The following is a 21777-nucleotide window of genomic DNA, read 5'->3' as shown; positions in this document are numbered from 1 at the left end:
TACAATTCATGCATAGAAAGATTTTTTCTTCTTGTTGAATTCCCACCTCCCATTGCTTAATAGGAGACATGAATTTAACAGCACTTATTAGAAACTTGACACTATTCAGCACTTTTTACACCTAGTCACCACACCTCTGCATTAATTGTCCTAATCAAGCGATTTTGCCATGAAGAACAATTTGATATACTGTGCAGAATATCTAATCTGGTCTCTGCACTGACATTTTCCTTCATTCACTATCACTATGAGGAAGAAGAACATGCTCCTGGCTTTCACATTATTCAACACCAAGAGACTTAATTACAGTATAGAGACTACAGGAAAAAAAATCTCAAGGCTGTCTTAGGCCATTTCATATATCAGTTAATTATTAAGGACAAGTACAATCCAATCACACCTGACTTTTATTTGCCCTTAATGCAAAGGGAACGAAGAGGTGATGTAACATTCTTAAAAGAATAACTTAAGGTCACTGTAAGGCTCCTTCCAACCATCAAAACATGTGAATGACCTAGTACAAGTAAGAACCAAGTCTATTATTTTAGTGAAATCACATCCTTAAGTGGAAATACACTGTCCTGGGACAACAGCAATTAATGTTGCAGGGTAGCTTACCCAGTCAATAAATTTTGAATCTTTTAAAGCTGAAGCTATGCCAGTGCGAGCCATCAAGCACAACAGTCTCTTCTTGTGAAGACGATGTTTGCTAGTGTTTCTGCTCATTAGCCTTTTAACTTTTCTAGTTCACAAACCCGACAACCAAGGAAGAAATACAACCACTGTAAAACACAGGAATTACACAGATTTTTGGATTTTCCTACAAACTTTAATTTCCTAGGCATTCCTTTGCTTATAGTTTGTACTTAGTAACTACATTTTTAATTTATGCCCTTCTCTCTGCCAAACACTGTTAAAGCCAACACACTCTGTAGGGGTGTGAGCAGAAGAAACTTCAGAGAAGATCTTTACCTGCACTTGTTTATATGCAATATGACTTGAACTTACTGATTAGATATGCATACAGAAACATAAAATTTGGCTATCCTGTACCTATGAGACAATTATTTGCTAGCAGTGAAAGAGACCAAGAGATTTCACTGGTTTTCTGATTTCAACTGCCAGGCAGAAAAAAAAATTTAGGAAAAGTAGTGAATTTTTATCCAGGGAGACTACTTTTTAGTCCAAGGAAAGATACACCTTTGGATCGAGGGGAATTAAAAAAGTAGGTGTCTGCATCAACTATTAACAAAACAATTGGCTTTTAAAAATAACACAGATGGAGTCCTCCTGTGCAGAAGGATATGCTGATCAATTCAGCCTACGCTGAATGTAATACATGTATTACACTGCAATTCCTTGCCCTGCAACCAAATGCAACAAGTGAAATGGCATCACAGGGTTACCCTGAGAGGACGCGACAAGGGATTGAGCTGAGCTGTTAGCTCGTCTGTTGAGATGGACAGACAACCCATGGATTCCAGTTCCTGAATATCTGAAGTTTTCCAATATGCAAAGCCCTGACTCGTGCCCAAAGTACAACTTTCTCCAATATTGCAATAGTTTTTTTCCATCATGTTGGAAAAACTCTCACATCCTCTACTAGTTCAAGCAATCTTGTTGAAGATGACAGATACCCTGTAAGATATGTTGATATATTAGTCTTCAGAGCAATCTTTCAGAGAAAGGGAAACGTTTAAAATAATTTTGCAAGAGGACTAGGATAATTTCCCACCTTGGTGTCCAGTCTCATTATTACAAAAAATGGAGGATGAGACAGCTTACAATGAGGAACCTCTGCAAGCCATGAAAGGAGAAGACCACGTGGGAACACTCCAGTAAACCCTCCTACAACTGCTCAGCAGACTCTCACATGGTTACAGAGGAAACATTGACCTGCTCCCACAGTTTCTTAAGCATTAAATTTGGGTGGTGGCTGTAACCAGCCACCCTCCCAGCTACACGTCCCCTAAACTAGGAATTTCCTCAGCAGAGAGGAGCTCAGGAAGTACAATTATTAAAAGTGATTGACAGAGAGACTGTGCTCATCCCAAAGTCATCTCATAGCCAGACATCATTTAAGAACACAGATTTTAAAGCCAGTCTAGTTTCAGGATGTTTCAAGTTAGTAACTATTTTCAGATTTCCCAGTATGAAAGCTGAAGAGCAGAGCAGGGAATCCATGAAATTATAGTATTAAAAAAAAAAAAAAAAGAGAGAGAAGAAAATAAAAAAAAACCCAACCCACTTGTACATATTTTCTTGGCTTAATTTAGACCCTAAATGGAAGCAATCAATTTATGCAATGCAAAGTTGATAATGAAATGTGACCCATGCAATTATATGGCACATTTGCACAGTCATACCCCTTTTTTTGGTGAACTACATTTCTTCTTTAATAAAAAACAGTTTTGAAAGCACCTCCTTCCTACGTCTTCAGGGTTCATGTTACAGACGCTCTTAAAAGCTGCAGAAGACATAGTTCCAGGTAAGATTTCTCAGTTTTGTGAATATGGATTTCTTCTCATTCATCCCACCTCCCCTCTCATTTGTTTTTTAATAGATGGCTGAGAAGATGGGCCATTAGGAGTAGCTGAGGCAGGAAATGCCTTTATCACTTGTTCTTTACGGGACCTTTACTGCAGCTAAGTTTAATGGAGTGGCAGAGGATTCCTAGAACATTTGGCAGCACTACATATAAAATCAACCTTGAATATTTAGTCTCAAGAAGTTAGAAGAAAGCTTTAGGAGCCAGGTACTCATCCAATACTCAATTCCACTCCTGCAATCCCTCCACGTCTTCAAGATCCATTGACTTCAAATGGGGCAGTGCCAATCTGAACAAGTTATACTACACAAGAGATAACAAGTCTTGTTACTACAGTTATGGAGAAATCAGACATCAGCTCTTCCATACTCTAACACTGTTGCCACTAGATTTTTAGAGACCATAAAGAAGCCCTAAACTATTTGTGAATTTGCTCAAACTACCAACTGCAAGAACCAATCTGTTTTGATCCTTCCCTGGAGTCCCATCCTAAATCAAAGTAGTATAACTGACACTTTTAACTAAAGTTTCTAACCAGCCTACAGCAATATAAGTTTCTTGAGAAATCTGGTGCATGAGTTTAAATTTGCATGTTTTTCCTTATAAACCTTGATTTATGGATTACATAAAAAAAATCCTACAGATTAGTGTCCATAAAAGTAAGTGTTCATCACAGACATCAACTCCAGGAGACTGAAAAGTTGACAGTATTTTACTGGATGCTCCTTCCCTGAGCTCCTCCTGCCTCCCAGCCAGAATCCTTTCCCTAGAACTAAACAGAGAAGATGAACTTCTTAGAGCAACAATAGATTGAGCTCAGACATTGACTCTGAGGGAAACAGAATGACTCATGAAACAAAGGTTACACAGCAAGATTGCTAGAAATAAAACAAGGAGTGAAGATAGAGAGTTTGGCACTTGAATAAGAAACAGCTCCTGGTACGAGAGGAGAGCTAAATATAGAACTCCTCTGCAATACCCAGTTAAGTCAGTGGTGCCTTTCAAAGGTACGTGATGGAATCTTTGGGGATGTATTACAGAACTCAGGCAGTAAGTTGACCTGAAGCCAACTACCACTCTCACTGCATCCATTCCATGATGAGTGAATTCCAATTTTACCCATAAATAAGAGTCTGGCCAAGGACTTACAAAGAAAAATGTCAGCAAGCATCCATTTCAACATCATTCTGCTGGAAACAAGCTGACTTCAAAAGTTGGCAATAGAACTCCTAAAAAAAAAAGCCCCAACTCCAAAACACACCACTAACAAAAACCTGGCAGGAGTGTTGTTTTCTTGGTTTTCCTTTTTTTTTTGAGTGGTTTTTGTGCGTTTCGTTTTGTTTTTTACAATGTCCTTGAGACATCAGTTTTTAAAAGGCACCTTTTCAATTCTGTTGAGGCAGTACAAATTCTGCTATTGGAGAGATTATTTCAAGAACAAATTGTCATAGTGCTGCCCTGTGATTTTCCTCAGTCAGTCTCTTGGATGAACAATCATGCACATGCTTTCGTTTGTATGTGCAAATTAAAGACTCTGCCCATAAATATACCTGATCAGATATAAATTGGCAACATTCTACAGAAGTCAATGTACCTCATTAAATATACATAAGTTGAGGATATGGACAACTCCTTGTGTGGTTGGAATCCACAGTTTAGACTATCAAGTCATTTCATGCGTATGGGGGTATGTACAGAGCTGTGAGCGTGGCGTCAGGCAAGAAGCTGATCTGCTTTGTGCATCTGGCTGGTCAGTTCATGGGGTCAGATCTTCACAGGGTGAGGTAGAACAACCCAAGAGGAACAGACCATGATTCTCTGGCACTGTTGGCATAATAATGTTATTCAAAACAGTGCTGCAGCTGAGTAACTAATCTGTTTTTCTTTGGAGATCTCTGTCCCCTCCTGGTCATTTCTCTAACTTCTGGTTTTCCATCCAGAAGGGGCTCCCAGCTCCACTCCAATGCAGTAGCCTTCTAACTGTTAGAGATCAGGGACCCCTCTTATTTTCAATTTTGGACCTCACCTGCAGCCAAGAAGTTAATTCAAAAGCACTCTGCTCACCTGTCCATACCACCAGCATTCTTAGCCACTCTCCTAGCAGAATTTTCTTCCCCATCCTTGGATTCACCTTCTCCCATTTCAATCTCTCCTCCTCGGTACCGTGACGCCTTACGGTTCAAAAACTGCCCCCTCCTCCTTGCTGCTCTTTATACCCATTCTTCTATCACTGTTTGCCACCCTACTCAACCCATCTTTCATCTTGATGATCAGTCCACAATTATTTGCAACTTGCTTTTAAATTAAATTAATAGGAGTGGGGAAATAGGAGTGTGTTTTGGCAAATGAAAAGTACATTTATCTTCAAAAGCATCTTCAGTGGACGTAACCCATCAACTTATCAGAGTTCTCAGGGTTCCCAACGGTACCAGGCTTTACAAGCTGAGCATCTGCTGCCATTATATCCTGAAGATGTTCTCCTGTATTCTGAATTTGAAAGAAATATTATTTATACACAGAACAGACATCTGTAGGAAAGCATCTACTGCAGTGTGCCAAAGAACAAGCAGCCAAGAGAAACCTCCACAAGAGAAACTGCCATCCGCTAAAACAACCTACTAATTTTGGTTAGAAGGTCATCACTCTGAAAGAGGAGGAGTCCACATTAATTCAGGAACCTTTGGGCTATCTGCTTAGTCTTCCTCAAGGCTAATCAGCGTGCTTGAAGGTAGCTGGCTCAGCAACCTAGCAGGCAAGTGATTTTAAATAACCTCCTTGTCTGTTATTCAGAGGGAAACTATCAAGGGGCAAAGGAATTTTTTAAGGAGACCATCCATCTGAATTCTAGAGACTATATAACTTCCACTTGAGTAACAGTTCATGAAGAATCTGTTCTTCAGCACCAGCAGGAGAGCTTGTTTTGACTCAGAGCTTCCCACATTTTTGAAATAACTAGCACTGTATCCAGAACCATATCATACTGACTGTACATTTCACTGCACGTATTAAATGCACTACAATAAATTATTTTCGGTGAAAATAGCAATTTCCTAAACGTGCTCCTTTGTTATTAGTACAAAGACCACCAAAATTTCTTGCCATTTTTACATTTATCTAATTTAATATCCAAGAGATCTAAGAAACACCTTGGTTGCATTTGGCAGCCCAAGACCCATTCAAATTTTTGCTTACTACAGTTTTTACAGTGTATTTAATCTAAATTTATCATAAAAAGGCCAGCCATATGAACTCCACTGGGTTAATGCTGATAGCTTATCATTAGAAAAGAGCATCCCATGTGGAGATTAAATGTTTTTTACTAATAATATTTGAGAGACACTAGCAATATTTGATATTAGCTTTGGCACTTGTCTGAAATGAAAGAATGATTATACTCACCAGAGGTAAGAGCAACTACAGAGCAAAGCTCAGTCTTCAACTACTGACTCAAACAAGCTGGAGTTGCAGAGAAGAGAAACAGGAGCAGGCACCAATTAAGCAAAGGTGCACAACTGAAATAAACTCTACATTTTTAACAACTCTTGCAATTAAGTGTCATTTTTGGCATCACCTGTTGCAGAAGTGGAAAAACCATAGGACTGCTCAGAGGAAAGGCAAGTTTAGAGAAGAGACTGTCATTGCCACACACATGGTTTATGCTGTTAATGCCTTTTTCAAAAGATGAAAAACTTAGCACCAAATTCACTGCAGCCCCGGATTCTTGTTCTGCAGCTGGTCTTCACGGCAGACTCTTCTTCTGCAGCTCCATCTGCCTTCACAACATTGAAGTTAAAATTGGTAGTTTCCAAATGATGTTCATGAGAGCAGGCAGGAGATACAAGTGAAAATACCCCTATTCCTGAAGTCACCAGCCCACAGTTTACTGGCATTAGAGCCCTCCATTGCCTCGGAACTCTCATGACAGTTTACTGATGTATCTTCAATGGATGCTGGAGTATCAACTTGCTGTATGGAGTAAGTTCTGCTGATTCCGAGGTATCAATACTTTTTCACCTTCTATAGCAAACCTCTTAGTTTCATCCTCTAAGGATGTCAGGCTCTAGGGCTAGCTAAACCTCTAACCTTCTCATAAAGGTTGCAAGGAGCACAGCCGAGGAATGAAACATGCTGCTTCTGCAAGATCCAAGGAAAGAAATCCTGAGACAGGTGTATTGTAACAAGAAGGAAAACCATGCATAAGGAGGAAGTTTAAGCTGTTATTTAGAAAATATTTGTTAAGAAAGCCGAACCTCAGTCACTGCAACTAAGAAGAATCAGGGTTGGGCTACTTCATTTGTCTTCTGTGTGGCGCTCCAGCAAAACAATCAAGATCCTTAGATATTTGTGGAACATTACACTCAGTCACTGCTCTGTACACTGATGCTTTTCTGACTTCGCTATGGACCACACACAACAAAATTAAAATATAGCTTAATGATGATGGCAAAAATCTGAAGAGTAGCACTAGATTTTTATTCCATTGTGAGAGCTAAATTTGACCAGATAGTGTCAAATAGTGAGAACTAACACAGCTGCACTAATAACCTTTCTAGAAGGGACCGTTGCGTAATGTGGAAATGTCAAGCGTGAAAGACAGCTGGTACCTAAGGACGTGTTGTGCAGTAAGTTGTATATATTCTTCATTTTTTTCCTTACTAAGTCCACACGCAACAATTATTCAGTGCACTTGAAAACTGTGGCAGACAGTTTCAGATCAGGGGTATCCAAGATGCCTGAGAAAGGATTTCTCCTTGTTTCCCAAGTGCACCATAATTTTCTTTACAGCAGGAGTTCAAGGAACATTGTGTCATTTGATGAAGACGTACAGCCATGTGCTGGATACACCTCTTCAGGTCAGAACCTTTGCAGGTTTGTATGCCTTGTAACCTTTAGGGTTTAACCAACTTTTTCTGTAATCTCAGTCTTTCAGGAAAAAAAAAAAAAAAAGATCTGTCTGTCTCTGTTTTCAAACACATGGTAGAAAGAAACAAACATGCACACTGGGATCAATACCAAGCAATCTCCTGTTCGTTCTTCCTGAACTCCGTTGTTTGATTGTACTCCTTTCTGTCTTGGAGGACAAGAGCTGGCTTAAAAGATGATGTTCAAATATTTTGGACTGTCCTACGAAAGCTGTGGTTTTTTAAGCACATAAGCAAAATTAAAGAACTTGTACACAGCAGGAAAACTCTGTAGGTAGATACCGGCGGGCAAAAAACGAAGTATGAAACTGTCTGAGCACTGACTTTTCCCAAACACTACTGAAAAAAGCATTCAATAATTTTACATAAGTGTTCTAGGGAAACTGGCCTTTTGCAATCTTTGGATCTCTGTTGTACTCATTGACGTCTGGTAAATCTTTGGTTTCTTTAGCTTTGCAGGTCAGGACACTTAAAAGAATGAAAAATAGAGACAAAAGTGCTACTGCCAGAAGTTAACTATGTATGCAATCATAAAAGAACACTAAGCGTAGCGTGCTCATCACGTATTTGAAGTGAAATGCACTGCTATGCAGATTCTTCAGCTTTGTTCTGAAAGCACCCACAGCTCTGACAGAGCAGTATCCAGAACAAGGAGAAGCATGAGAGGAAAACACTGAGTTGAAGAAGCACATGGAGACCAGACTGAGCTAGAAGTAAGACTGCCTTCCTCTTCTTTTCCAGACAATCCTAGAGGTAATGAGTCTGCTAGACTTTCTGATGAACCTTGCCATTTGTTGTGGCTTCACTTTTGTGCACTCAGAAGCATCAGCTGCTGAAGGCCCAGGCTGCTGATGGAATGAAGAACAGAAGCCCCTGAGTTAGATATGGGCTGACCTAACCCTGGAACTGGAAACCACAGACAAGCTGCAACATAATACTGTGAGCTACTCAAGGTAATTATACCCGAGATTACAATGGTGCTGCACTGGGCTGCGCAGGTGTGGGACGGTAGCTAGGGGATCTCTGCAGTGCACTCTGCTGGACCATGTAGACATACCTAAATGCTTTTGTAGTGATTGCCTTGGGAAAAGAAACAACTTCCCAGCGATAGCTAAAAGGTTTAACTCCTTGTTTCCGGAGTTGTCCTAACCTAGAACAGTATGAAGAATTTGGTGTGCTTTCAACCCAAAGGCTGATATTTAAACACTACATATGTTACCGCTGATAAAGGGTCATGCAATAATTATGATGGGCCATGTTGTTGAATAAGGTACAAAGAACCACCTTCATTATTAATAAAGTACTACATCATCTTATTTAAAATGAGGACAGATTGAAGAGTGAAGTCTGATGCTTTCTCAGGAGAGTCATGGAATGAAAAAGTAGCAAGACAAAGGCTTTCCTCCATACAAGGAGCACTCCTCGAAGCTTTCAAATACTCTTTTAAAGATGAGATGAGAAACCATCATCAGTGTGACTCATTTGGTCTAAATGTCCTAGTTAGATATGCTAAGTGCCAGATACTGTCTCCATAATGAATATTTATTCTGAGATGAGAACAAAGTAGCAGAAGACATAGATAAGAGGTTTGCCTTGAAGAGTACACAGGTAAGGTAAGAGATAGGAGTCCTCTTTAGGTTGTCAGGACCTGTTCAGTGGTGAGGCCAGCTCCAGCTCAAGAATTAAAACCCATTGTCTAGAAATAAAAGCACTAAAACTGCTCCTAATGTCATTAATGCTACAGAATGCAAATTTGGCTAACAATTACACAATTTGCAATTACAGCTGCACCTTTGAAGCCTTCCGCCAGGAAAACCCAGTTCAACAAACCCCTTAATTTCCAATTTGTTACTTTGTGGCCAGGTGAGATGGCAGATAAAAGTACTAGGAGGACTTTTAGTGCCTCTCCTGGTGTATCTATTACCTATGGACTTGGGACCACAGACCTGATGACTCCCTGAGGACAGTCACCCTGAAAGGCAGGCCTGCATATGCCGGAAAATCAGCACCAGCTGGAAGGCTGAAAGGTGACCATTCTTTACAGAGGTCAAGAGACATCTGGATACTAAAGAAAGCGTCTAGCAGTAAAAGGAACATAGTCCAAAAGGGACCAAGGGTTCAATAACAGTTGTACATACAAAGGTACTTTATAATGGTAGCTCTGATCAAAGGACATAGCCTGAAGGAACTATGACTTAAATATCAGCTCCCCTGAAGAGAGCTGGGTAAGAAGTGACTACAGGGTGAGCATCAGTCCATCCAGGCTGGACACCAGCTGAGCTCCCCCTCTGTGAGCTGCTGCCCTGGGCAGCAGCCTGGAAAGAGCAGCAGCACTGTTAAGCTTTAAATCCTTCTTCTATCAGAAGGAGGGTGCCTGGAACACTTCTATTACTTTTATTTAACCTTCATTTCCTCCTCCTTATTCTAAAGATTTAAGTTTGACAAACAGGCTAAGGCATGCACAGTTTCCTGGACTGAGAGGTGTGTGTGTACACGCTGAGAAGGATCTTCCAGCTGCAATCCTTATTTCAGGTCACATTTAGCTGACAACAAGAGCCATAGACCTTTGAAAAAGTCAATTTTTTCATGTAGGTAGGACTAAAATGGTAGGTGTATTAGTTAAACGGAATTAGCAAAGCAAATCAATAGGATGCAGGAGTCACGGCTGTGTATAACATACTGTTCTCCGAGGCTCTCAGGAGCTGAGCAGAGCCCTAAGCAAAGATCTTGCCCTGTATCCTGTGAGGTGGCAGGTATGTGTGAATTCAGGAACAAGGGAGATTTGCGAGCCATTTGAAATGCTACATTCAGTGACTCTTCTTCAAAACCTCAAATGCCTTCCTCAATACAGACTCTGTAATCATTGTAGTTACCTGCTGATAGAAATGTTTTATCAACAATTAGATGCCTCCTGCTCAGGACTTTAAACAGTGAACCACCATCTTATTCTTTAAATAATGTCCAGCCGCCTTAAAGAGATGGTTTTTATAAGGCTGCACACAGCTGGATGTGTGAACACTCAGCACAGAGCCAAGTACTTGGTGAAAAGTAAATAAAGAGCAGAAAATGAAAGTAGTAGAGGATAACAGTTTAAGGTAAAGCCAAAACAGGAGCCTAATAACGAGTCGCTGTTCATGCATTACCTGCTAACGCCGGCTGCTCCTGTTCCCCTGTCCTCCGTCCCCCACCATTCCTGCCACAGCCAGAACTGGGCTCACCTAGCGCTGAGCCATTCATTAACTGACATGCTGAGAAAAGGCAGCATTTGGTGGTGGAGCTTGCTGAAGCACAGGTCAACACACAAGCATGTGGTGGGAGGTAAGAGGAAAGGAGGGTTGGAGGCAGCTGGCAGTTCAGCTGGCACAAGCTGCTGCATAGCCACTGACAAAAAGTAAGGTAAAAACCTCATATTCTAAGTTTAAATTTATGGAAAAATGTTGAATGTGATATTTCTGCATGGCCAGAAGTGTCACACCCCAGAATCTTCCAAAGATAATCGTTAAGTACCTTGTGCGCAGCTGATTCAGTAGGCAGTGTTATCGTTACTAATGCCGATGAGATGCCCAAATAGTTTTGAGAATCAAGTTCTTTGCTTCCTTCTTTATAATGGAAAACACTAAATTTCCCTACTGCACAGCAATGCTATGAGGACAAGCATGTTCAGTCATGAATGGTTGTGGCAATAAGGACCATATAAACTCCTAAGGGAGTAAGAAAAGAAGAAATCAAATTAAACTCTATGGGGAGGTTCTGATCCCATTTGCAGACAAGTAAATATTGAATAAATATTGGATTTTGGTGGAATTACTCTGGATTTGCACTGCCTGAGCCTGAAACCAAGCCAGGCCCAGGCTGCATTCAGGTAAGCTCATTAAATACATTCCAACCCCTTTAACTCTGCTGGGAGCACTCGCATGTTTAAAGTTTACTGTGTGCTGAAAGGCTTTGGAGGATCAGGGCAAGAGGGCTCAGCCACTTACAGGACTGAGCTGTCCTGCTTTATGTACTAAGCATCTGAAGAAAATAAGAGTGCAGTTGCCACCACTGCCTCCCAATGCCCTGAAACAGAAGGTTATTATTTAATCACTCAAGTCAAAGTTGGATTCTCTTTGTGGGGCAAAAGCCGTTATAACAGCGTCGGCTTCAGACCTTTGGCTTTTGTGGCCTGTCAGTCCTTTTCGATCATCCGTCACTACAGATGTAGTCCCATAGCTGCAGCAATTTGATGTGTATCCACATGGACAGGATCTAAAGCTTATTTTCATTTAGTATTGGACAAGGCTCAGGCATTGCTCATTGCTTCTTCTTGCCAGTTCCAGGACTCAGGAGTGAGGCAAGGTCAAAGCTTCACATTCCCCACAGAAGAATCCAAGAGGCGCAGGCAAAAGCAGAGTCAAGAACAAGTTTTTGCTGAGGGAAAGGGTGATGATGAGAGCAGAGGGCTGCAGGGCCCAACGCCAGGCAATAGCACACTGCCTGCCCTCCCTCTTCCCTCCCTGGGGTGAACTGCTCCAGGACAGACAGCTTAGCTGCAGCAGGAAAGGGTTAAATACTCCTCTTGGCAAGAGCGTTGGCAAATGGGATACCAAGTCTTCACCTTTCACCTCCACTGAAAGCAGAAGACATTATGAAGAACATGATGGAAGGCTAGGAAACATTATTAATCTAGTATGAAGGGACCATAACTCTGATAAAGATTATAAATAGGCTCATATAACTTAGTAGGAACCCCCATTCATTGAACCAGTGAGTTCCTTTCAGGCAGCTGTTGGTCCAGATTAAATCTGAGGTTGAATGCACCCGCAGTGCAGATGTTAAACCCCCTCACTGGTGTCTCACAGCCAAGTGTACCAGGTCATCTCAGACATGACGAGCACAGGCAAATGTGCCTCCGTTTCACAGGGCTCATCTTTATTATTCCCCACTGGAATACAAAGTCTTTTTCAGCTCTGAACAATACCTGAAGTTTAAAACCTCTCATAGTTCTCCATGATTTCAAATACAAGTCCTCCTCCCTCTTCTTTCTTTTTCTCCTCTAAAATGCAGAAATGCACTTGTATTAACATAATTAAACAAGGGAGCTGGGCTAATGGGACTGATTTGATCTAGAAGAAAAGTGTATAATTAGAGTGCCAAGTAACAGTACTATCAGTGGTGACACGACGCTTGCAGCACCCAAGGGACATGGAGTATGACAATATAAAGGCTCTGAATTTCTGCTGGTGACAAAACCGCGTGTGCCCATGGAGTAGGCAGAAAAGCCAGCCTCCCACATAATGTGCTCAAATGTCCTACCTTTTCCTCGCCCCCGGGACTGGCTCTGCCAGTCATCCCATTGCTAGGGATGAAGATAACAAGCCATTGTCAAGGGCAACCACAAAGCCGCGTGTTTCACATTAACATCCTTAACATTTTTCTATCTGATCAGATTTCCTGTTGGTTGAGGAAAGCTGCCTTTCCTCATTACCAGCTGCTATCCCAGATTTCCCTCTCCTCATCTCCAATACATATTTTTCTATGCTTGTCTGCTTTTCTGTATAAAAAGGTCATGTATGCCTGGAGGGAGACTAAATGTTACAAAAAAAAAAAAAAAAAAAAAAAGGCAAAGAACCCCACATGAAAACAGAACTGTGGGCAAGAGGCCAAGACTCTTGATTATGTGACTGTGACTAACCAATGGGTGTTTTTAAAAAACATTTCTCTCATTATAGTCCCTCCTCTGGATGTAATAATACAACTCAAATTAGTTTTCCAGGAGCAGACTTCTTTTTATGTAACCATGTTTCATACAGATAGCAGCAGCTTATGTTTAAATAGTTTAAGAGAACAAATAGCTGCAAAATGTACTTCAGATGGCCCTTCTCCTGCTAGCAGCATGTTCCTGGCTTGAGGGAAGCTACAAAAACACCCTGTGTTTTGCTGCTGCTTGGATGTAATTGTAAACAATGCACAATGCCCCCAGGACCTAGCATCCAGGTAAGGATGTCAGGTCTGCTTGTTTTATTGCATTTGAGAGATCCACGATATTGAAAACTGTAGAATGACTTTGACAAAACAAAGCTGGATGATGCAGAGTAAAGCAGTAGTTCATCTTTTAACTTAGCCCCAAGATTCCTACAGCATCAGGCAAGGCAGCATCCTATCTGAACCGGGATCCAGACTGACAGACGCCACCCTGCCAGCACTGGACCCAAATGGAAATTTCCACATTTCGGGAAGATAGTATTGTTGTGATTTCCTATTGTTCTCCTCCTTCCTTCCACATCTAACGCTTACAAAGACACTCTCAGACTGTCCTTGCTATAGTAACTGGTCCAAGTACCTTCTGTGTGTCCTCCAGGTTGATATCAAATGTACTGGCCCTGGACCTATTCTGTTTGGGTGTACTGGAGGCACACAGGTGCTGTGAAAAATGATGACATTGCAAGCAGCCAGGCAGGGTGTGAGGAAAAGAACAAGAAACTAAGGTTAATTTAGGAAACATGGATCTAATTTTCTCATTCCTTCTCTTTGTTTTACAAATGGGCCTCAGGTATGAGAAATGATGGGCCACCTGGTTCAGACACCAAAGTCAGGTGGTATTTGAGTCTTTCAGCGAACAGCAGAACATTCCCCAAACACCCCTTCAAAAAGCCAGGAAAACTTTTACCTGGTATCATCATACGTGCCTAGGGGCTTCAACTCCTGAAGTGTTAAAATGTGGTGCCCCAAGCATTAACCCTGTATGAAAGTGGTTAAAAAGTGCAGAGAAGAAATCCATCATCTAAGCAAAATATTTAGACAAAGAGTTGCAAAACTGGAAATGCACAGGATTTACTATGCGCTCCCATGTCTTTACTCAGCAGATAAAAAAAAGGTATGTTTTTATACTCTCTGCAGAGTCTTTCAAGCCTGCAGTTTTCCATAAAACTTCCATTATGACATTTTACTCAGAGAGGTTTCCTAACAGCTTCTTAGTTGCCATACTTTCCAGTACCTTCAAAAATGTGTAAATTATGTTACAGTAACAGGTTTAAACATTTATTTTCATTCATCCTCATAGCACTACTGAGCTGTTAACTGCTGGGTTCACGCTAGAAGGTATTCAGATAGGGTTTGTTTCAGCCACTCCATTAACTTAAACAGGCTGTTTTAGTGTTTGCACTGAAAGCACAGTTCGGATCATTTCATACCAAAAATTTTTCAAGCTTCATGCCAACCAGGTACTGCGGATGACACACATCAGTCTTGCAGTGCGTCTAACACCATTGCCAGGCAATTCACAGATTCTGAAGAAAAAGACCAATGCAGCCCAGGCAATTTAAAAGGCTACAAGGATTCCTAAACATGCATTTCCCCTCTCATGCTAAAGGCAATATCTTTCACAGAAACATATATAGAAATCATGCAACAATAAAAATTGACACCCCTATGAATTCTCATCAACTCAGACAGCTGTGGGATAAGTCAAAATGGCCATAGCTTCTTGTGCCCTGTCTAGTAATGCAAAATTCTTGGAGGAGAGGCAGAGGGAGAAGAAGGGGAAGAGACATTCATCCTTGTATACTTCAGTAAAGGATGAAAAGCTTTCCTCTTAGAACTAAACATTTTTGGTAAGAATGATTAACAATACCATATGCCATGGAGGAAGGAGTAACACAGCTGTTGTTGGAGAGAGACAGTATGTAGATTTATAGAGAATCTAAGAAGAGCAACTGTTGGCTTCCAGATGACAGTACGGCAGAACTGATGCTCCCCAGGTCTTCACTTACAGCCTGCACCTTGCAAGCTTCTCCCAGAGGATCCTGAATTCCCCAACACGAACAAAACTGTGCCCCCAGGAGACTCATGCTCTGGAGATAAAAAGCCCAGCACAACTCCACTTCCCTTGTTCCTCTTGAACATTACATGCCATTAGCGTGTAAATAGTTGATTTATTCACTGAAAAGGATCAGACCTAGCTAAGAGCTAGTCCCCAGCAGACATCCAGCTCCCAGGATAAGCTCCACTGAAATGACCATCAGCTTCTCCTGGAGTTCCACACGAGCACAAAGGAAAAGTGAAATAGAGCATGGGAGTCAATGATGCCAGGTTTAGGGCCCTTCTCTTTATGGCTCACATGGAACCTTTCATTTCACCAGATATTACTTGCCAAGGATGCTGAGCACCTCTAGTAGCTCAGCTGTCATCATATTCCTAGAGGAGCTCAACATGAACAGTTACAGGCTCATAAGTTACTCATGAACAACATAAATCCTGACAGAAGATAAGAAATTAATTATATTTGCTAATCCAGAAGAGTGCTATGGGATTCACCTTTCCTTCATGTTTATTGAGTTCAGAATTATGAAAACACAACTGCTACCAAGTCAGCCCCAGAACTGAGAGGAAAATGAGGCTTTGTGTTTTCAAAACCCAATTTTAATATTCAGTTATACCATCACTGAAACAAAAAACCTCTCTCCACACCTTACCCCAGTGTTTGTGTCAGACTTAATATTTCTGGTGAGATGAGAAAGAAACGCTATTTTAGTAAAATCCTTTTTAAATAAAAGACACAGATCTCCCAGAAGTGGTGCAAAGAACATTCATGCAAAATTTGGGGTACGTACCAGGAGAAAACAATTGACTGAAATATTTTGGGCTAACAGTGACAGCTCAGCAACCAATGCCCGTCATTACAGAGAGAATAATACAAGTGATTTTTGAGAAACAGCTCCAACCTGCTCACTTTGCCGTTGCTGCAGACTCAACTGTGGCAGCATCCAGCCCTGAATATTTAATCTTAAAATACATCTACCAGCAGTAGCATTATTTGTCTTGGCAGACACTGGAGCTTATGCAAAAAGTAGAAGGCTTACCATGTGGAATATGAGGCAGTAATGCAAAACACAGACGGAACAATAAGAGAAAATATAAAAAAAATATAATTTAAAATAGCTTAATCTTATGCACACGAGACGAACAAGTTATAGATACCTCATGAGTAATTTCATATTAGTAAACAGCATTAGAAGAGACCATACCTTTGCTTTATCTGAAAAGGAAAACATTCTACTTATTTTTTTCTGCTCTGCATGCATTTCATTTTCCAAAATGCAACCAGGCGTGCATTACATACAAACTTCATCCTGCTTCATTTAAGTACAGCTGTCATGAGCATTCTCTAGCGCTATGCAGAAGCCTTATGGAGTGAAAGGTGTTGGGGACAAGCTGAATCTGAGCCTAAGTGCCATATTTTCAGCAGAGTGCAGCTTCAGAAATGTTACTGGGAAGTACCAACTAGGAATTGATGCCGTTTAAGTAGCAAGCAACTTTTGGCAGCCAAAAAAGGGCGGTGTGTAATGATGAGAGCTGAAACGAAAAAACTTTATTTAAGAAAAAGCAGCGTCACTTCTTGTCTAGAATGACACCGCACATGGCTTATACCATAGTGTCCCGTGATAGCTGAATCAGACACTAACAGGCAAGCAAAGGGGGACATGGAGCGCATCACGCTTCCTGCATCAGTTGCACTACACTGACACAGGCTGGAAAACACACAGCACACTCTAGGGACATACATGGAAAAGTAAAAATAATAGAAACAAACAGAACATGGATCCATAGTGCCACAAACCTTCCGGCTCTGTGTTCTCTTTGAGGTGCACTTGCTTCAGTGGGCAGCAGAAGATTTCGTGACACTTAGCACGAAAAGGGGACTCTTTTTTCTTTAATTCCGCAGATTGGATCGAATCTTGCCGTAACATAATGTACTCCTGTGTGCCAGGGGGAGCGTCATCCATAACTGTGGTCACCACATAACAAAATGAACTCAAGTTAGAGCTTGAGGAAAGCAATCTAGAGAATTAAATCAACTACATAATGTCAGGGTGGGGGAAAGAAAGGAGGGGAAGAAATGTTTATAGGAAAGAAAATAAATCTCAAAGCGTTAAGTATCTTAGTCATGGTGGTAGAAGGGTGGGGAAAATATTTACTTTTATAAACAACGCTTCTCATAAACATCAACACTTTATATTGTTTCATGCAGCTTTAATAAATAGTAAAATAACACCCTGCTCCAAAAAGCCACAACGAGGTTCTCTCCTATGTCTTTGCTTTATTTTCCTGTAGCACCTGTATCTATTCTGCATGCAGGTTAAGGAAAAAAGCAAACAAAGCATGCTTTTATTGCCTAGCCATAAGCAATCTCTACGTTAACATCAGGGAGCAATCATTCCACATCTGCAGGTAATACAACATCAGTGTATCTATTCCCCCAAGTAAAAAGAACATGCCTTTTTCAGGATACGTAATTATACAGAGTTCCATAGAGCAAGGATGATAATCCAATGACATTTGACTTGATCATCATTTTCAATGGATAGAAGAGTAGATGTACAAAGTGAAAGCACATAAATCCTTTTGATGGTTTTCTTGTAAAACAACAAGTCATTTTTTAAAGTTGATCTTATAAATCAATACTGCCATTAATAACATAAATGATACGCAGCCTGAGATGTTTTCTGAATGGGGTCAGACGATTAAATGGTAAAAAGATAAAATATACAGCATACAGAAAGCTCCAGCTACCTCAAACTATTACATTACCAGAAAGAATTGAAACACTTTTCCATCATCAAAAAAAATATGAAGCCTTAATAATGGAGATAGTGAGATTCCTCACTTACAACTTTAAGACACAGATCATCTCCCAAAACCAAAATTAAATACTTTTTCAAAAGAGTCTCTAACCACCACTAGTTATTTATAGTGTGATGCAGAGATACCACAGCCAAAATCAAGCTGAGACGCTCCAACTGTATAGCAAAAAAATATAAATTAATAATGTAAAAAAATTCGAGATTAGGAAAGCAAAATTGTAACAATCAGGAAAGTAACTGTTGACAGGCTAGTCTAAAACTGCAGATGCACTAGCACTGTGTAAGTTTATATGGGTTTAGAAGTGTTGGCCACTAATTCAAACAATTTAACTGTTTCCTAAATATCCGCCAATGTATAATCATTCTTAAAAACTGACAGATGTAAATATGGATCTACACAAACAAATATGATCCTCTTGCATGTTCACACACTTGATTTTTTTTTCTCCTTTCAAGAATGGTACCAGTAAAAGCCACATCTAGGGGATAAATAAGTGATTCAGTCTGATAGTCTTTTTTTTCACAGTGGGCAGTCACCTTCTTTCAAGACCTCATTAATCTGCAGGAGACGTTTTGCACCTTGGCTGTTGTTACTTCATTAGACTACACGCAGTGTCAGTAACACACAATAATAATCCATATAAAGTGTCATTAAAAGGGATGCATGAGCTAATAAGAAAGCACAAGTGGTTCAAAAAAGAGCAGCAGGTCAAAGGAGCACAAGGTCTGGATTGCTGTATAATGCTCTCTTAACAATACTAGTTTTACTTTGGCTTGTTTGAAGGGTACGTACGTGTTCTTGAAACATACTGACAGCGCTGAGACTGAAGGGCAATGGCTGGGAGTAATTACCAGGAGTCAACACCCAAGATAAGCCACAGACCAACAAGCCCTGATGGGTCACTCCTCCAAAAAGGCACCACACAAGCCGCTGTTGCAGGCGTGTGTGTAAAGCCACCAGCGAGCTGCGTGCGGTGCCACTGACGGCAGCGGTGCAGGAGCCCTGCGGCGCGTCCCTCTGACATTTATAGGGATAAAGGGTAACGTGCACCGTGAAACACAAATAGGCAGCAGAGGAGCGAAACGCACAGCTGACTTCTGCCAGCAAGCTGGCTGATACACAGCAGAGCATGCCCCGCTGCCAAAAACTCAGCTTTGGGCAAAAGGCATGTCCCTGGGCTGACCCTCTGACAGGCAGAGTCCTTCCTGAGAAGTCCTGTCTGACTGCAGGGGCTCAGAGAATTACCCATAAGGTTCAATGCTGTGTGGTGCTGGACTGCCACTTCCGTGGGAAAAAAGCAGAAATCAGGCTAGCAGCTGCTAAACAGGCTCTGCAGAGGAGAAGGAGCTACTCGTGATTACCCAGAGGCATGGGGTAAGGACCTATTCTGCTAGCCACAAGAGCTGTTTGGCACTGAGCTAGGATTTCTCAGCTTCTGTAAGCTCAGAGGCTCACGCGGCACCTGCAGACCAGCTCCATGGACCGATTCCATTCATCAAGTGTTTGGCAAATAGTTGCCTGACATCATTAGGTAGGTGTACCCCTATCTCAGGCAAGCTCACTAACTAAAACAGGTGGAGAAGATATAACTGGTCAGAAGATACAACCAGTCACCTACATGCTCGTATCACCACCTACACACAGATTTATTTAAACGTGACTAAGGCACAAAAGGAACCACACCTTCAGTAAGTTATGAACATGCTGAAATTATCAAAAGCACGTCAGGTTACTAGAATCCAGGACAGCAGGTATAAATGAGTCTTAGTTTTGAGGACCGTCATAGCACTGACATCTGGAGCAAACCCTAGGAACCACAGCTCTAATAAAGCCTTAATGCTGGAATGATGTATGGGTAAATTAATTGATGCCAGTGTTCTGAAGCGAACAGCTAAAACCTTTTCTTAACATGATGAATGGCCTCAAGTCGGGCTGAGAATTTATTACAAAGCTAGGAACACCCCCTGACCCCAACACCTCTTTTTCCCTGCTATGACAGCCAGACACCCTCATGGAGCCACTGGAATCAGAGCTACAGGACCTCATTTATGGGTTGCAAGAACCAATCCACAGGGAAGTTTCAATGACAGAATCTAGTCTAAAAAGCTTTAAAAACCTGATCATGTCCATTTTTGATGACTAAAAATAATCAGTGCACGGTCATGAAAGGATCATTATTAAACAACTGTGAACAAGCACTTTGGAAAAGGGAGAAATACCACCAGCAACCCGCTATGATTTTGCTAATGAGATAAAACCCACACTTATGAAAGAATCACACGTACACCAGAGTAGGATAGAAACGGTAAATTTTAGGGCATTAACAAAAATCCAAAGCATTATTTACATACTGTGCTATGTGGGGCAGAGGATGTTTTTACTCAACTGTTCCCTCCATCAGACTCTGCTGTTTGCAGGACCTAGGATATGCTTACACTCCTCTGCATAACACACAGATACACGAGCTAGCTTTAAATTGACTAATCTGGGTAGTAATTACAAGCCAGCACCAAGCTCCGCAAAGGCAGCAGAAGACCCATGAGAAGCCTAGCAGATGCCCAGCTTCACTCCATCATGCAGATGCTCTTCTCAAGGGCGGTTAGAAGAAACCTTCAGTGAGGCACACCTACATTTCCTTGGCCACCCCCTCGAAGGCAGACGCATGGTCACCCTGCCAGCCTCCAATATTCAGCTATGCCTCTCGTCATACCTCAGCAGCTGCTCACCCTAACGTACACACCATCCTCATGGGTAACACACCTCAGTGGTCTACATTTCCATCTTCTCATGAGTAAAACATGGACAAGACTTCATATGTCATGGACACAGGTCATCAAGATACTAGTAAAGAACCTGTATATTCTCAGTTGGAAGATAAAAAAGAAATACTTCATAGTTTCCCCCACCCTCCCCTCATAATTTGATGGAGACTGAAAACACAGCAACTGCGTATACATTGGAGGAATTTGCTTAGCAGTTAGCATAAAGTAGACGCAGTAACTCTTGTTTCCTACATTAAAACGTTCAACTTGCTAAATATCATCCTGTAGCATATTCCTTAGTTTCAACATAATAGTAATATTACTAATAACAATAACTAAAACTGATTGTCAACAAGCCAGTAGGAAAAAAAAATTCTTCCTTCCTATAACGCTTGCTGAGAGAGAAGAAAATGATCTTTAGGATGACTGCCGGCACCAGGATGTTTTTCAAGATAAATTAAAACATGTTTACTTTATACAAACACAATGGCTAAACGCTCCACTGGTTTCTGTCTTTCTTTTATGTCCAACTATGTTTCAGTCCCATCTAGAATTGCTAGAAACCACATCATCGACCCTGTCCATAGGCCTTGGCTCAGGTTCCAAATGAATAATCTTTGCATTTAATAAAGCTGTATGGAAGCGTCTTTCCCCCCACGCTGGTTTTACACGGCAAGGCTTCAGCTCTGCTAGCTAAAGGCTGTAGCAACCATAGGGTAAATATGCATTAATATCCAGGCAAAAGAAATCCCCATGTTCCTGTTGGACTGTTGTTCTTGTATGTATGACACAATTTAACACAAAAATTTTATACTTCCATGGATCCATTCCCTCCTTGAGTAACCTTTCAGATTACTACCCAAAACATTACTTTCCTTCTTCCTCCTTCAGTTCCCTTACTTTTCCTAGCCTGGTTAGTTTT

At 41.1% G+C, this 21777-nt stretch overlaps 1 protein-coding gene across 3 annotated transcripts in view; it reads right to left on the bottom strand.

Moving 5' to 3' along the window:
- Positions 1–21777, bottom strand: part of FGF13 (fibroblast growth factor 13) — a 262857-nt gene that overhangs the window by 102050 nt on the left and 139030 nt on the right. For 2 of the 3 annotated variants that reach the window (XM_075106739.1, XM_075106741.1), the window contains exon 2: positions 17069–17236. The exons of the other annotated variant lie outside the window; for it this stretch is intronic. In XM_075106739.1, coding sequence (XP_074962840.1) covers positions 17069–17236 — 168 coding nt within the window. The remainder of the gene's footprint in view (positions 1–17068; positions 17237–21777) is intronic. 3 annotated transcript variants of the gene reach the window in all.

This window comes from Phalacrocorax aristotelis, chromosome 11, assembly GCF_949628215.1.
Source record: "Phalacrocorax aristotelis chromosome 11, bGulAri2.1, whole genome shotgun sequence".
Classification (NCBI taxonomy): Eukaryota; Metazoa; Chordata; class Aves; order Suliformes; family Phalacrocoracidae; genus Phalacrocorax; species Phalacrocorax aristotelis.
The sequence above is the reverse complement of the archived record's forward strand: the minus strand, read 5'-3'. Positions and strand labels throughout refer to the sequence as shown.